Here is an 18,020-nt window from a genome sequence, read left to right as displayed (position 1 = left end):
TCGCACACACCCTCCCGTTACATCCTCTGTAACACTCACCACAGGCATACACTTCCTCGTTACATCCTCTGTAACACTCACCACAGGTGTACACTCTCTCGTTACATCCTCTGTAACACTCACCACAGGTGTACACTCTCTCGTTACTTCCTCCGTAACACTCACCACACCGCGCTTCCATGTACCCCCTCGCACACGCGCTTCGACCAACTCACTCTTGACGGCACACTCACTCCTCGGCGTGCACTTTTTCCTCACACACCCCATGGTCGGACATTCTCGCACACCTCTTTTTTCGCACACCTGACCTGTCACACACTTCACCAACGGCCTTTCACGAACACCCGGATCCAAACCAATCCCCAAGCCGACTGAAGCTTTCCTCACATCATATACATTGCCACTCACCTCCGTACTTCGTCGTCGCACCTCCTCTGCCACCTGCAAACTTTTTATTTGGTTAGTGAGCACCTCATCATGATTTGAACACAGACCTTGTACATATTCCATTACCTCCTCCTGGATTTCTCTCTTAGTTTCTGTCCGTCCCTTCTTAATTTCACTCACCTCTTCTTCCACTTCCTCTAGTTTTTGTTTAACCTCTTTTATTTCTCGGTGCGTCTCCTCAAGTTCGTCCTCTAGGGCTACCGTGACCGTCTCTATTTGCATCCTCACCTGCCGGTCCTTTGTCTCCATTATCTCTGTCACCTCGTCCACCCTCATTGTCAGTTCCTCCCGTACCATCTGACATTGCCTCTGTGTCGCTATCAAGTCATTTTTAATTTCTTTTTGTGTCGCCTTTAACCCTCCGAGTACTGCAGTGTTCCTTTGAACCTGCTCCACTAACTTCGTTTGTCCCTCTGTCAGCTGTTCCACCTCCTCCGTCAGATCTTCTATTCCCCCTTGTAACTTAGCCGTATTATTTCTCACCTCTTTCTCTATACGCTTTTCACCTCGCTTTACCTCCTCGCGTAGCCCCGAAACCTCCTCACCCACACCTCGTCGTATCTCCTCCATCTCTTTTGTAGATGCCACCCTCATCTGTCCCAATTCATCCCTCTGAGCATCCAGTTTGGTTTCTACCCCGATTTTCACCTCCTCTATCTGCTCTCCCATTTGTTTGATTTCCCTGGCAGATTGTTCCCCTATTTCCCGCAATTTGTCCTCCATCCTATTTTCTAACCCCTTTAACCCATCTTTCACCCCCTCTAACTGATTCTCCTGGGCAGCCATTCTGTTTTCCACCCCCGTTAACCCATTCTTTACCTCTTTTATCCCGTTGTCTAACCCCTCAAAATTATTGTCTAACTTCCCAAATTTCTTGTCTAACTTCCCAATTTGGGCATTGGTACCCCTCGCTTCGTCCCTCATTGCCCCCTCCATCCTATCCATTTTTGCATTCAGTTGGGTCAAGAATAATCTGAGGTCAAACCCGGTTTGCCCAGCGTCCCCAGCCGCCACCGCGGGCTCGCCCTCCGCGGCGCCGCTATTTTGGGACTCTTCAACCACGTGCGCGAGCGCGCCATTTTGTGCTTCTGATACTCCCTCAACCACATTGCCAATGTTCTCCTCCTCTCTTTCATCCAAATACATTTCCCCGAGGTCCTGGGTCGATTCTACCCCGTCTATCTCTCCCACCGGCATCCCGTCGTCTTGACCAGCCATGGCGCGATTTCAAAATTCGGGTTTTGTAAAACAAAACAAATTTCGGCAGCTCGTAATTTTGACCAAATTTTTTTTTTTTTTCCTCTATTCGTTTTAAAAATTTGGTTCGGGCCTCGAATCCCACTCCCAGACACCAATTGTTACAGATCGCGGTTAGATGTTGTAGACCGAGCGGTTGGTGACCGCGACCTAACAAACTTACCCGATTCCACCCGAACTTTGGCCGTATCGCACCACAGCTGCTCAATCAGGGAAAAGACAAAGGCGACGAATGCAAAGAGGAAAAAGGAATAAAATGAGAAGACGTACAGACGAGTAATGGGGTTTATTATTTACACACACAAGCAAAAAGGAGCAATTAAGTTTATTTACAACACATAAGACGCAGGTGACACAGTGCAAATACTAGCTTATCTACAGGCTTAACTTATCCCAGGACAGAACAAACAAAAGACAAACTCACGTACACAAGAAGGGTGGAAAGGCAGGAGGTGGATGGCTGGAGGTGAACGCTTGGTGGAGCCAACGCGGAGCTTGGCGGAGCTTTGGTGGAGCCAACGCGGAGCTTGGTGGAGCTGAACGCTTGGTGGAGCCAACGCGGAGCTTGGTGGAGCTGAACGCTTGGTGGAGCCAACGCGGAGCTTGGGGGATTGGTGTGACGGGTTCTCTCTCCTTCCTTAGTCCCACCCAGTCCAACAACTTCCTCTCTTGCTTAGTCCCACCCAGTTCAACAACTTCCTCTCTTGCTTCAGGACTCTTTCTCTCTCTTTCTTGGTCCCTCACTCTTTACCACCGACTCCTCACCAACGCAACCACTGACCCTTCTCAGGCAACCGACTCAGACCAACTCAGACCAACTCCTTGTGCATCCCTGACCAACTCCTTGTGCATCCCTGACCAACTCCTGGCCTTTCTGTCTTCTGCTCTCCTCTGTAAAAACGCATCTCCTTTTGGACACGCCCTGCCTTGGGTTATATAGGCCCCCGCCCCTCAACCTTTGCGACCCTCCCCGATCGCTCTTCCTCCGCCCTCTCTAGCCGAACCCCTGGCTCATGGTTGGTCGAGTGGGGCTGGCTCACTCCTCCCCTCTATGACGAGGTGGAGACACGCCTTTCTTCCCTGACTCGAGCCTCGTGGTCAATGGCGGTTATTGGAGGGGAGGTAATATGGGCAATCGAGGCTCGGCAATGACGAGAGGGGATGTAATATGGAAATGGAGGTTTTGGGGATGGGAAGGAAAGGGAATCTATCCTCTTTCACTGGTGCAATGGAGTATTTCAATTAATGGAAGACACAGCCTTACACTAATACACATAATAAGGATATAACTGTCAAAAAAGATATATCGTGTCCTGCATGTATGTTTTATGGACTAACTACGGAAACGCCCTTTGACCTTTATACAACCACAAACGTAGGGAGGAGGGGTGATATTTTACAACAACCTTTTACAACAACATTTTACCACAACAACAAAATTAAAAAAACATTCTCATATCCACAACAATATATATATATATATATATATATATATATATATATATATATATATATATATATATATATATATATATATACATACAACAACACACAACATGCATTTTAAAGGCCATTTTCCCTGCTAGAGCGGGGGTTAGCCTCGGAGGCAGCCTACTGTATGATTATAATTATTAAATAATGCAATCCAAGACTGTCACACCTTCAACAAATGTACAGGAACAGATAAATATCTCTGTAAAAAAAAAAAAAAAAAAAAAAAAAAATATATATATATATATGTGTGTGTATGTATATATATATATATATATATATATATATATATATATATATATATATATATATATATGTGTATGTATATATATATCTACTATATGTATGTATATATATAGCAAGCTTGCTGGCGGTTCTCCACTGATGATATGAAGGTCGCATAGTGACTGATATAAAAAAAACCGAAAGGTTCACAGAGTTACAAGTGTATGGAAGCCTCACTGCGTTGCCCTGATGAAGCCCCAACAAGGGCGAAACCAGGTCGGTAACTGTGAGTTTTGCATGCACTTGTGACAGTATCTGAATTTGTAATCCGTAATGACGCACTGCTAGATGGTTCCTCTGGAGCTTTGCAGGCAATGTGGACATGCATGGCGATGACGTCATGTTGTCCGCTCATTAGGTTGGAGAACCAGATTACAGATACCATTATATATATATATATATATATATATATATATATATATATATATATATATATATATATATATAATCGGGAGATTAAATCAGACGCGGACGTAGCTTCAGGACGTCGATCATTAATTTGACAAGCTTTCGACCAACAAAGGTCTTCTTCTTAGTCGTCCCCAAGTTCAACGGGAACTGGCCGTATGTGTATGTTTTCTGGCAGCTGTTTGTTTGTGGCCACTCTGCACTACCAATCAAAAGTTTAGGTACACCCAACATTTTTTGACATTTTACTGTTTAATGTGCAAAATGAACATAAGATGTGAACAAATCTCTTACCAAAGATATATCTGCTTATCTACTGAAAATATAATGTGATTGAATGCATCATCCTTGTGTGAAACGTAGGTTTAAAGCAATTTTTGGAAATAGGTCGAAAAGTCCAATACTAAATCCAAACTGAAACGCGAAGTTAATGTTATTAACGTTTCATCTCCGGAGCAAAACCTGTTTACAAATACTCTGTTCTGTATGGAATGAATGTTTGTCCTTAGTTTCTTCATCACGTGCAATGTCTATTATTGCCAGGCGCTGCAAAAAATGTTTCCAGAAAGGCCAGCCATACAATCTAATGAGTGTTTTTGTGTTTCATATTGCATGAACGTGGGTGCCAAAGCTCAGCTAATGCCAGAAAAAAGACAGGCAATTGTAACTTTAAGAAATGAAGGCCAATCCTTGAGACAAATTGCAAAAAAATTGCAAGTGCCAGTAAATGCAGTTGCTTGTGCCATTAAATGACATAACTAAACTGGTAAAAATGTGGATAGATAACGTTCTGGTTGACCAAGAATCACAACAGAATCACAGGACAAGTAATCCGAGTCACCAGTCTGCGCAACAGACGTCTTACAACACCGGAAATTAGAGCCCAGCTAAACAGCTCCAGCATTGCAACTGTTTCATTGCCTTCTTTTTCTCAAAGTTACAATGGCCTGTCTTTTTCTGGCCTTACCTGAGCTTGGCACCATTTTCATGCAATCTGAAACACAAAAACACTCATTAGATTGTATGGCTGGCCTTTCTGTAAACACTAGAATATAAGACCCGTCGCTTCGCTGACGTGAGTACCAATCTTTGTGTAAATGCAAACAAAAGTGATTTTGTTAATGGGGAAAAATAAATTTGTATTGGGGAAATTTAATTGTATTTTGTTAATGGGGAAAAATGATGTAAATGAGTATGATTTGTATGATTTTGATTCGTGGAGATTTGGAATCAACATGGTAGATAAAACATCTTTGTAGGGAGAGGGATAAGTGGTTATGTTTACTTCCTGAGAGTGGTTTCAATGAAATCCGATCTCAAGTTAACAAAGAAGGATTCCTGGGCGATCCTGCTCTCCATGCAGAGATAACCAAGTCACGTGTTGGCATTTGCAGTTTTGACACGCATGTCCATGTACCCATAAAAAAAAAATGTAATTTTTTTTTGGGATCACAAATATTCCAGGTTTGTTTACAGAAATAAAATGTTTACAAGTTGCTTATATTTATCTGGGAGTTACCAGAATCCACCCTAGTTTGATTTATTGAAATCCGTTAATCCGTTCTCAAGTTATAACACTACAGACAAACAGCAGACATGGCTCGTTTTATAATACAGATTTTTTGCAACGCCTGGCAATAATAGAAATTGCACACGATGAAGAAACTAAGCACAAACATTCATTCCACACCGAGCAGAGTATTTGTAAACAGTTTTTGCTCCTGAGATGAAACGCTAATAACATTAACTTCGCTTTTCAGTTTGGATTTCGTATTGCACTTTTCGACGTATTTCCAAAAATTGCTTTAAACCTACATTTCGCACAAGAAAGATGCATTGAAGCACAATATATCATCAGTAGATGAGCAGATATATCTTTGGTAAGAGTTTTGTTCACATCTTATGTTCATTTTGCACATTAAACACATGTTGGGTGTACCTAAACTTTTGACTGGTGGTGTATATGTACGCATGTATATGTATATGTGTGTATGCGTGTGTGCATGTGTATTGTTATGTCTGGCTTCCTTTTTGGGACTACAGTGCAGTAATTGGTCTTTATTTTGATTTGACTTGGCATAGCAGCAAACACCAACATGGCAACCGTATGAGTTTTTTCCTTTCGAAGTGGAAATTGTGGGTGGAGTCAAGCGAACTGTCCAACCAATGGGTGGAACGAAATTTTACAGCCAGATGGGCTCTTGGATACATGAACAAGCATATTACTCTTAATATCATCCCCAAAAGTACTGACACCCAGTTTGTAACTTCTTAGCATCATGTCGAGTTGATCACAAAATTGCATTTATACTGTCTGATAGATTGTATGTCCAGTCAATATCAATTTTCTCAAACTTTATTCTGTTTCAGGAATTAAAATAATTGCACCTAGTAAAATATTATGACCATGGCAGAAAGCTTCAGTAAAGAGGATATCCAAACTCCTGTTTAAGTAATGATCATAGAAAAAAAAAACATCCACCAATAAATCTTGCAAAGAAAAAATCCCACCAAGCTAAGAGGAAGATGATCTGAAGAGTTTAAGGCCTCTACACCCACTGATTTAAGGATACTTCAGGAAGGAAGACTTTTGTTCTGGGATCAGAAAGATAGTTTAGCATTGGATAATGCACATTGAAGAATATGGAAATTATGTAGAATAATGTGATTTTAATAAATTTTGTTCAATTATATGGTGTATTTTGTAGATTCGATAACACAGCTTTTGGCACAGCCCTCGAAGATATAAACCCGCAAAAAATTTCATGGTCACTTTTGATCACTTCTGATCATTACAGTGACCAGAGGATTATTAGCCTCGCCCATTCCCGAAGGGATGGGAAGAGGGCGTGTGTGTGTGTGTGTGTGTGTGTGTGTGTGTGTGTGTGTGTGTGTGTGTGTGTGCGCGTGTCAGTGAGTCCACACATTGATCAGCTTTATTGTAAGGCCCCTGTGTGATCTAATTTAAGATTGCAACCCCAAAGATTGCACCCCCAATTAGCCTTGGGTTTCTAATTTTTCTTCTTCTAATTTGACCACAGGTTGATTTTTACCTTGAATGTTCATTATGCCCAAGTTAGAGATGATTAATTCTGTGTTATATAATTTATGTAGTCTCTTCACCCAGTATTTATCTACACATCTATGTGTTGTTGTCAAGGACCATACTTTTGTCATTTCTACTCCTTATAAAGGAGCCATTTGACAGGTATCCTGCTAGTCCATATATAAATTAATAGGTATCCTTCTAGTCCATATCCTATGTTGTAACAACTCTATAAGTTTCAACTTTGTATCCAAAAAAACCCAAAAAACTAGAGCTGTGAGAAATGATGATATGCTTCCAGGTAATATGGCTTCCAAACCACGTGACTGTTCTCATAATTTAAAAAACCTTTTCCACATAGGTATAGAACTACCTTTAGAGGCCATTTCCCCCGCAGAGCAGGGGTTGGCCTTTTTCGGGCACCGTGGTCCCCTTTTGAAGCAATGTTTTATGGCCGGATGCCTTCCTGCCGCTAACCCTGTTAGTCGCCTTTTGCGACACACAGGGAATTACCAGTGAACTGGTACTCAATTTGCCGACCTCAGAAGGATGACAGGCTGAGTCAACCCCCCTGGCGTTAAGTCAGCGATCAACCGGGATTCAAACCCAGGATCCCAAACTGGCACCCTAACCGCTAAGCCAACACCAGGTTGCCCTTTTCCACATAGGTATGCGATCATATATTTCGTTTTTTGTGTCGATTGAACAAGCAGTTTCGGAGAAGTGGGTTTTTAAAGTTATAATTTTAAATCCAATATGGCCACCAAACCATATGACCTATGATGGTTTTTTTTTTTTTGCAAATTTATATCCTCATGGGTAGTCGATCATATGTTTATAATTTCACTTTTATCCATTCAGCACTTTCAGAGAAGTTGTTTAAAGTTTTTCCTTCAATTCAATATGGCTACTAAACCATATGACTGATGACGTCATCGTTGTCAAAAAGTTTCCCCATGGGTAGTTGATCCTTTTTGTGAAGTTTCATATCAATCGGTTGAGCAATTTTAGAGAAGAGAATTTTAAAAGTTTTAAAAAATCCAATATGGCCACCAAACCATGTGACTGATGATGGTTTCTTTTACAAACTTTTATCACCATAAGTAGTCAATTGAATGAATGAATGAATGATCGTTTTAAGGCCATTTTCCCCACTAAAGCGGGGGTTAGCCTTGCGGGCCCCATGACAATCATGGTTCCCTGTTTGAGGCAATGTTTTTATGGCTGGATGCCCTTCCTGACGCCAACCCTTAGTCACCTCTTACTATGCGCAGGGATACAGTGTACCTATTCTAAACCGGGGTACACACCGGGATCATTCATCCCAGCAAGCTGGTACTCAATTTACCAACTTCGGAAGGATGACAGGCTGAGTCAACCCCCCTGGTGTTAATTCAGCGATCGACCAGGATTCGAACCCAGGATCCTCGGATCCCAACCCGGCACTCTAACCGCTAAGCCAACACCAGGTGTACATAAGTCGTCAATTATATGTTTAAAATTTCGCATCAATCCGTTCAGCGCTTTCGGAAGAGAGGATTTTTAAAAACTTTTTTGTTAAATCCAATATGGAGGCCGAAAAAGGTTAAAGTTCAACAGACAAAATTTGTCGTGAACTAGTTTACATAGGTGTCTATAATTATCAGTTCAAGTTTTGTATTGCTAACTAGAACGGTTTTCTTGGAATAGTCTCCACAACATTTGTTTGGAATAATCCTTACAAGAAAAATTGGTTTCCAGTGGGAACCTCACTGGAAGCCTAATAATATTTCGTCGATAGTTGGTTAACGTGTACTATATACAATCCATTGCTGTCTTTTTTTTCATTACACATACGGATGTGGGAATTTATTGGGCAACTCATTAGCCTTACAGGGACACAACAAGCTATTTTACCAGTGCTATGTTTCAATGAGTGTGAGTGTGTGAGTCCATACTGGTTCTCAGAACTGTAATTTATATACCCTGGGAGTCGTCCCCTTGCCTGGCCTTGTATACCCCTTGCCTGGGACAGACATTTCTCATTAATAGGCTCTGCATTGTTAAGTGCTCTGTCTTCATCCATCATGTGAATAAGACAATGAGGAAAGCTAAACTTTCAATTAATAGTTCTGATCAAAGTAAAAATTTCAATTTATATCCTTATATGAAGAAGCTCCATCATATCAACAGCGAATTTGCCAGTAATTTATATCAAGGCAGACATGTCTTGCTGTTGGGAATCCCTGATTGGCTGTGAAATGAATATTTACATCATATGTGTTTGCCTGAAATCATGTCCAACGACAATTGGAAGGTTAATTTAGCAATTTTTTTGGCTTTTTACTCCATTTTCATGTTTTTTTTACACCCTTTTATTTAACTTTATCTGAACTTTGTTTGTTTGTCCTGTTTCAAATCTTTGAACCGTTCGTTTTCGAGGTTCCAAATGTCCAAGAGAGCTGAAATTTGGCCCACGTCCCTCTTTTCTGGTACATTTTCATCTGTCAAAATTTAATTTAAAAAATGATTAAAAAAAAAAATGTTTAAAACTTTTAAAAAATAGACAAAAAGCGTGTAGCCCTAAAACATGTTTTTTGTTTACTAGTTTCTTTTTTTTCTGATTGCACACAAAATTTGACATCAAAATCTGGCACCTGTTAATGAGAAATTCCATTCTTGATTTTATTTTATCTGGGCATAGGTACTATTATATCATTACTATTATATTATACTATTACTATTATATTATATCATAGGTACTAAAACTGATAATAAAACCATACAGTAAGGTGGAACCAATTTCATTTGCAGTTTTAAAAGAACCTTTCAGTTTATTTTATAGTTACCAGCCAGTCTGATTTAATTGATATCTGTTATGAAACACTTGTGATGTCATGTACTTATTACTTGAACAGCCCCAATTGTTCCGTCCTTCTTGTGGGGTTGATCGAGGAAGGATTTGGCTCAAATCGTTCATAGCCACGCTGACTTTCAACTGAAGTTGAGTTTCAGGAAATAATTTGTAATTTGTCCAGTTTGCTGACATCACTTGCATAGGGTATTAACAATCCACTCGCACTCCTTAATTGTTTTGAGATTCAAACGATATTGTTGCTTGTTCCATGTCGAGTATCCCATTCTTCATTGCTATATGTAAGGTAATTGTAGTTCAAGTCTGATTTTTAAAAACGGTATCACGTGTTGCATTTAATGTGTCGATGATACTGCATATGCAGAAAATTATACTCAACTGTTTGCTTAGAAAATGTTTGACATGAGTGAATGTTCCGTGTCTGGTCACCTTTAATAGTCAGGTTCACTATGTTAACAAATATAATTTCGTTCAAAAATTTGGTAGATTAGCAAAACTATACATTTCTGGAATATTCAGAGCATGAGGAATCCAAAAATTAATGTTTACATTTGCGTAAACACCTTTGCGAAAATGACACTCAGGACAGTGATGAAGATAGTCAGGTTCACTATGTTAACAAATATAATTTCTTTCAAAATTTTGGGATTAGCAAACCTGTACATTTTTGGAATCTTCAGAGCATGGAGAATCTGAAAATCAATGTTGGCATTTGCACAGACACCTGCATGGCCGCCATTTTGGATTTTGAAAATGGCCGCCATAAAATACATATTTTGCGCGATCTCGGCTTCTAGTCAACCTAGAGACTTAATTAAATATGCTAATCCTATGTTTTCTGGGTCAAGGAATCCAATAAAGGCCTCAAAATAGTGCTCAGGATTATAGAAAAGCAACAAACAAAGGTAATTGAAAACCATTGTCTTTATATTTGTGATACAACTGTATTACATAATACATGATATTGCAAGTCCTTTGAAGTTATAGGTTGTTATAGGAAGTTATAGGTAGTATCAGATTGAACTATAAGTCCTATACACAGGATCTACGAGGTCTATACCGTTCAGGAATATGCTTTTACACATCTTCATCACTGTCCTGAGGGTCATTTTCGCAAAGGTGTCTACGCAAATGTAAACATTAATTTTTGGATTCCTCATGCTCTGAATATTCCAAAAATGTATAGTTTTGCTAATCTACCAAAATTTTGAACGAAAAAACATAGTGAACCTGACTATAAAGACAATAGTGTATAAATCTCTTCCGTCATGAGCCTTGAGTTCAACTGTGCTAACTCTTCGTCTTTGAGAAACATTGCGACAATAAATGGAGCATCATAAACCAGAAAAGCCATGGACAAGAACAATTCAATAAAAACTCAATTTGCATTTGTACGTTTATGTGTACAAAATAATTTTAAAAGATGATAACTGATATAAATATTGATGTACACTAATTTGAAAGATATCTATTTCCACCATGTTTGCCTATTAAAGAAAAAATAGCGCATCAGACAACAAAAATGGCCTTTATGTACTTATTGAGCCCAACCTGCATAGTTCACAGATGCGCATCTGCTGTAGTAGTTCCTTGAGAATGCAATAACCAACCTTATGCAGCAAATTTGACTTGCACAAAGCATTCCCAAGAGAATGCTACTGCTTACAATGCCCATTCGCTTAACAGGGGTCAAAAAATGATAAATATATTTCGGTCATTCAGAAGCATATTCATATAATCATACTAAAATACACTATTTGTGTCTGTCTGTCTGATGACTTTTTGACGCCAATACATTCCGTCGTTACTTGTCCAATCTCAACCAAACTTGACAGGATGATGAAGGGTTACACAATGAAGGTTGTAGCACATTTATTTGCCCCCCTCCCCAAGGGGGTTTTCTCCCCCCCCCCGAGCGAGTTTGCCCGCCATTGCCGTCAATGGGGTTGCACGTTGAGGTGTATATAAATGTTAAATTAGCTTTATCATGGCATATTTCCAAAGAAGATTTATCGTGGCGTTTTTCCAAAGACGCTTTTAATAACAAAATTAATGATAATCGCATATTGTTAATGTTATTACAAAACAATATTGATACTAATAATGTCCCACTTCCCCAAGGCGTTGTTCCTGCAGTAATGACGTGTATAAATAGCTTATAGTTATAATGGCGTTTCTGTGGGAGCAACGGCTTCTACAGGAAGGAAAAATATTATCAACCACAAACACGTATGCTTAGCTTTTTAAACAGTCGCTAATGCTCTTTATAACACTAAATGAAGAAATTTGGAGGAATCCCGACATCCGTGAAGTAAGGTTTACTTACAGAACTGAGCGAAGATGTACTGTACTCTATATAACCCACAAATGTTGGATTAATAACATGGCCCTTTCTGCCACTTTCTTGGCATTTTTTTGTAGCGAACTTTTGAAACTCGCTCCTTCTGTTTCATATGAAACTGAAAAGGAGAAGCTCGGGTTGTGTTCCTTTACCAAGCAGCTAGCTAGCGCTTCCCAAGCCAGCTGTTCCTTAACGGTTTTGAATGCAGCGCTTGCTCAAATGCATAAACCACTTGTTGATCTCTTCACAAGAAACTTGGTAAATGAACACACACCCAATGTTCTTGAGACCCGCCCATAGATCGACTGTAATCTATATACCCCAAAGAGGAATGACCCTTCCTGCCCCTCCCGGAGTCTGCGGGTGTACAAGTGTATGTAAAAGTGGCAGATTCTCCTTGCCCCCATACCATTTTCCTTAGGACCACTTGATTTTCTCTCATTTGTATTCCTGTGAAATAAAATTATTTTGTAGCCAATCATACACTCACAATCACACAAGTGAGGTTCCTTGCCCACTCTGTGGAACTGCATAAGTGAGGTCACATTTGCTTCACAACCAATCACAGACAAGAAATAGCTGTACCTCCAGCATGGTTGCCTTGACACAGAAATTATTGGGGAATTCGTACAAAGCTACATTTTGTACTTAATGGCGTATCTTTCCACATGAGGATGTAAAGTGAAGAATTTGAGAATGATGGAAATTTGCTTTTTGCTTCACTCTAGCTACCAGTAGGGGACATGAACCAGTATCTTCACTGTATTCTACTCCTAATTGCTTACCTGTGCTTTCTTCTCCACTTTCTCTCCAAGTTCTGGCAATGCATGAGAGCACGTTAAAGTGCCCGACACCTGGCTGCACTGGAAAGGGCCATGTCAATAGCAACCGCAACTCGCATCGCAGGTTTCCGCTCGCATCCCAAACTTGCATTACACGCTCACAATGCACCCTCACATACAAACCATGGTAGTTTAGTGTATCTGCATAGTCGTTTGGTTTACATTAATTATTCTGAAGGACCGTGGTTCAAGTCCCAGACTGGGTTGAAGTTTACATATTGTGGGGTTTTTTTTTTTGTAATTTGATTTGCCTACTACATTCTTCTATCTCCAGTAACCTTTCATACGATGAACAATGGAACAATAAGCAGTTTGAGCAATGCAATCATAATTCTAGTTCAAATTAATGAATGGAAATAAGTTAATTGCTAGGATTTTAAAACAAATGATTGCTCAGTATGGTTTTCGCAATTTTTGCTGTTCTGCCTTTGTGTTTCTAGCCTCTCTGGTTGTCCCATCGCTGCTGCACGCAAGTTGAATAAGCTGGAACGTCCATCTTCGGAACAGCCACGGCTCAGTGCCGCATCCTCAGATAGAGTTCTGCGGTAAGACTCTGCATTTTTTGCAGTTTTGAGTAATACAAATTCAGTTCATGTTCAATGCTTGTTGATAAAATAATGAATGATTCGCAATATTTTGACTTCAACATGTCTACTCTGAACAACTCTGAACGTGGAAGGCTAATTTGACTGAGAGCAATTTTAGGTCGCTCCATAAGGTTTTAGGCCACTCCATAAGGCTTGTCCATCCATAGACATCTCAATGCTGAACACTTCAACCAGTCTCCTTCCTTAAAGTCATAGTGCACCTTGTCCAGTCAATCTCTGGAGTATGCTTCTCCTCCATCCCCACCCTCACCTCAAGTGGCATCACAGTGGATAAGGCAGAATGTCTGAACTCGGTGTTTGCTTCCAGAACTCGTGTACCCAACCCATCTTGCTCTGTCACAATTTTACCCCCTCATACCCACTGTCTACTGGACTTTGTGTCTTTCACACCCGAGAAGATTGAGAAAGAGTTTTGTCCAGCCTCGACCCTGCATTGGCGATGGGCTGAGATGGCATCAGCGCCCATGTTCTCAAATCCTGCTCTGCTGATTTTGCTTGTCCATATGCACTCTTTAACGTGTCATTCATTGGCTGCCCATTGTCTGCCTGGACATCAATTATGAAGAGTGCAAAACAGATACTCTCAAATACAGACCAGTAAGCTTACTTCCAATTATAAGCAAAGTCATGGTATCCATCATCAGTGCTGACGTCAATGTTTTTCCATAGCCTGATGCTGTGTGGACTATGCTTCCGCACTGACAGACCTCTGGTAGCTTGTACCTGTTGCTGTGTTTGAGCTTTGGGAGTAACTGATGAAATCTATGTATCCGTTGTTTTTTTTTTGTTTGTTTTTGTATACAAGATCGAGGCTCGTGTAAGAGCTAACAAAAACGAAATAAAGGGAGAGGGAGACAAGATGGGGAGAGAGGGGGAGCACACAAGTACAACATTTGAGAGCAGGGACATCGGGAGATCTGTGGGAGGTGGAGGGCTTGGGGGGAGGAGGCACGGGAAGGGAGGTGGGTGTGGGAGAGGTAAAAAAACACATGGACACTGCTAGAACTTCCAGGAAAGAAGTCAGTATTTCAGAAAAGTGGATCTGGGGTGAATTAACAGGGGTAGAAAAGATCAAGGTTTTGGATGGGGGAAGGTAAGAGATGGTGGTGATCAGCTGTTTTGAAGACCTGGAGGGATGAGTGGGATTGAAGAAAGTGAGGGAGTTTGTTCCAGAGGTGGGAGAAAAGAGGAATGAAAGCGTGAAGGTGAGCAGAGAGTCTCGATTTTGGCAGTTTCACCAGAAGAGGGTTGCAAGCAGATCTTGTGCGACCTGTAGGAGTACTTGGGGGACAGAGCACAGACAGGGCTGGGGAGTTAGGCCAGAGAGGAGTCGGTAGAAGACAGAAAGACCACCAACCCGCCTGCGGTGAGTAAGTGAAAGGCCCTCACAATCGGCTTCGTCGCGGGAGATTCCAATGATTTTGAAAGCTTTGGTTTCAACTGCGTGAAGCCGAGCGAGGTGTGAGGCAGGTGCACCAGCCCAGAGAGGAGAGCAGTATTCCATTGAGCTGCGGATGAAAGCCTTGTATGTGGTGAGGAGCTCAGGTGTGCCAAGGAAGGACTTTGCACGACGGAGGATGCTCAGTCGGCGACTGGCTTTGGAGGCCAGCTTGGAAATGTGTTTTTCCCAGGAAAGATCATGGCAGATTGTGAGACCCAGGAGATTGAGTGACAGAACCTCTTGGAGAGGATTGTTGAGAAAGTATATGGGAGGGTTGTCCAGACGGTCTTTTCGAAAGACATCCGGGGTCATCCTGACATCTTTGTTCTTTGTTCCTTTCACATTTCTCTTTATTGTTTCTAATTTTTGCTTTTTCTTTATTTCTCTTTTTCTTTATCTCTCTGTCGAAGGAGAAGTGAATTCTTGCAGAAAATTTTCTGTAAGGTTCACTGGGGCTGCGCCTGGATGGGTTTGAGGGTAGAGGAGTTCATTCATTCATATTCATTCATATTCTTCTGATGACTTTTTAAATATCGTGTTCTCTGATGATCACTTTGAAATGCATCCCTATCACTCAACTCTGGACATGCTGCTGCTTCTCTCTCAGCAATGGTCAGAAGCCCTTAATCTTAACAAAAGGATAGGACCGTCTCCCTGGACATATCTCAGGAATTTAACCCTGTGTGGCATCCTGCTCTACTTGCCAAGTTCCCTGCCTGCAGTATGTGATACCACATTCATACCTGGCTTTCTGACTTTCTCCACTTGTGCAGTCAATGTGTTACTATCAATACAACCCTCTTTCCTCCTCTTCCAGTGGAGGCTGGAGTGCCCATGGCACTGCTGTGGGCCCAGTCTTGTTCCACATTTACATAAATGCTCTCTCTGATGCACTGGAAAATCCTTTTTCCATTTTGCAGATGACCCCACATTGTGTCGCCCATCCCACTCACAGTGGGATAGTAACTTCATCTCTCTGTGCTGATCTGGAATTGATTAGATGATCTGACAAATGGAACATGTATTCTTCCAATCCTAACAAATCTCACAATCTCACCCTGTTACTCCAGAAGGATCTTCAAACAAGCCCACCAATTGATGTGGGACATTCAAAATATCTTACAACACAGGTTACAAGAAACAAGATTACAATAAGTTTTAAACTTTATTACCTCCGCCACGAAAGGTGGATGGAGGTTATGTTTTCATCCCTGTGTGTTTGTTTCTTTGTGAAGAAAATATCTCAAAAAGTTGTGGACGGAATCAAACGAAATTTGGCAGAGAGGTAGCGTATGTGACAAGGACGAAATGATTAGATTTTGGTGACGATCCGGATTCGAATCCGGCTCGTATAATTATTTTTAAGTGATTCTTCACCTATTTCTGAAATCTGAAAATGGAAATCTGAAATTTGAAAAAAATTGAAATCTGAAAATCTGAAGAAAAAAAATCTGAAAATGAAATTCTGAAATCAGAAATCTTCTGAAAATGGCCTTAAAACGATCATTCATTCTTCACCATTGGGAGATAGGGCTCAAAACGATACATAGCAGGATATCTCAAAAAGTTGTGGACGGATTCAGAGCAAATTTGGTGCAGAGGTTGTGTGTGGAACAACGACTAATCGATTCGATTTTGGTGAAGATCTGCATATGGATTCGGACACATTAATTATTTAATTTTGAAGTGATTCTTCACCATTGTGACATAGGGCTAAAAACTATATATAGCACGATATCTCACAAAGTTATGGACAGATTTGGACGAAACTTGGTAGAGAGTTTGGGTTTGTGACAAGACCAAATCGATTCGGTTTTGGTGAAGATCTGAATATGGATTCGGATACCAGAATTATTTAATTTTTAAGTGATTCTTCGATCACCATTGTGACATAGGGCTAACAACGATATATAGCATGATATCTCAAAAAGTTGTGGACAGATTTGGACGAAACTTTGTGGACAGGTTGGGTGTGTGACAAGACCAAATCGATTCGATTTTGGTGAAGATCTGAATGGGGATTCAGATACGATAATTATTTAATTTTTAAGTGATCCTTTACCATTGAGGGATCGGGCGAAAAGCGATATACATGTATAAGGTGATATTTAAAAACGTTATGGATGACTAAACTAGGTGAATGAGTTGGTTAGATGACAAGAACAAGCCAATTAGATTTTGGTTCAGGTCCGAATCCAGATCCGGCCTATCATTGGGATACAAAACATAAACTGTTCAGCCTGGTTTCTTCATGTAATCACCCTCCATCTCAACGCACCTAGCCTATTTATTCTTCAAACTAGTTGTGCTTTGAAATCAGAAATATTCTGATTGCTCCGATAACCACCAATCAGCGGTGACTTCAAGGAATCATCATCTTGAAATGGATTACCACACAGCTTTCACTTGAGATGACAGAACAATTTACAGTCACTCGGGGCCGAGTCTGTAGGGTGGATGATTCAACTGTTCAAACCCATGCTGGCAATGATAACCTGGTTTTGTGAACTCATGCATTGTTGTGCAGCAACAGAACACTACTTCAACATTCCTCGGCATTTTTTGCAGATGGCTTCATGCAGCCAATGCCTGCAAGTCAATATAATATTGACCAGTGATCACAGTTTTGTGTGGCATGTAACTGACCAACAGCACCTGTTTTGAGTCCCATAAGATAATAGCAGAGTATCTTGCTGCCTGAGGAGTGGGTGCGGAACTTGTTTTGGGTTGGAGATGGCTAGCACTTCCACTGCATTGATTCCTTCTTGATATCAAAGTCCCAGCGGTTAGCTGATGTGTCATCACCAGCATCCACACATGACAAACACCCCATGGTGTGGAAGAACTCTTGGAACTTCCATGCCATGCTGGCATCCACAATCTGAGATAGCAAGGAGTGTAAACTGGTATCAAGGAAAATCTGAAAAGATCAGACCATTTGCTATTCTCACGGGCTGAACTATTCATTCATTCAATTATTTATTTACTTACTTGCTTACT

The 18,020-nt window shown here is 40.8% G+C and overlaps 1 protein-coding gene across 4 annotated transcripts in view; it reads left to right on the top strand.

Annotated features, from left to right (window-relative positions):
• Positions 1 to 18,020, top strand: part of LOC137421785 (myelin transcription factor 1-like protein) — a 253,738-nt gene that overhangs the window by 78,681 nt on the left and 157,037 nt on the right. For all 4 annotated transcript variants that reach the window (XM_068108183.2, XM_068108181.2, XM_068108184.2 and 1 more), the window contains exons 9-10: positions 12,945 to 13,035; positions 13,412 to 13,516. In XM_068108183.2, the coding sequence (XP_067964284.2) occupies positions 12,945 to 13,035; positions 13,412 to 13,516 (196 nt within the window). The remainder of the gene's footprint in view (positions 1 to 12,944; positions 13,036 to 13,411; positions 13,517 to 18,020) is intronic.

This window comes from Myxine glutinosa, chromosome 2 (genome assembly GCF_964187855.1).
Source record: "Myxine glutinosa chromosome 2, kmMyxGlut1.1, whole genome shotgun sequence".
Classification (NCBI taxonomy): domain Eukaryota; kingdom Metazoa; phylum Chordata; class Myxini; order Myxiniformes; family Myxinidae; genus Myxine; species Myxine glutinosa.
The sequence above is the reverse complement of the archived record's forward strand: the minus strand, read 5'-3'. Positions and strand labels throughout refer to the sequence as shown.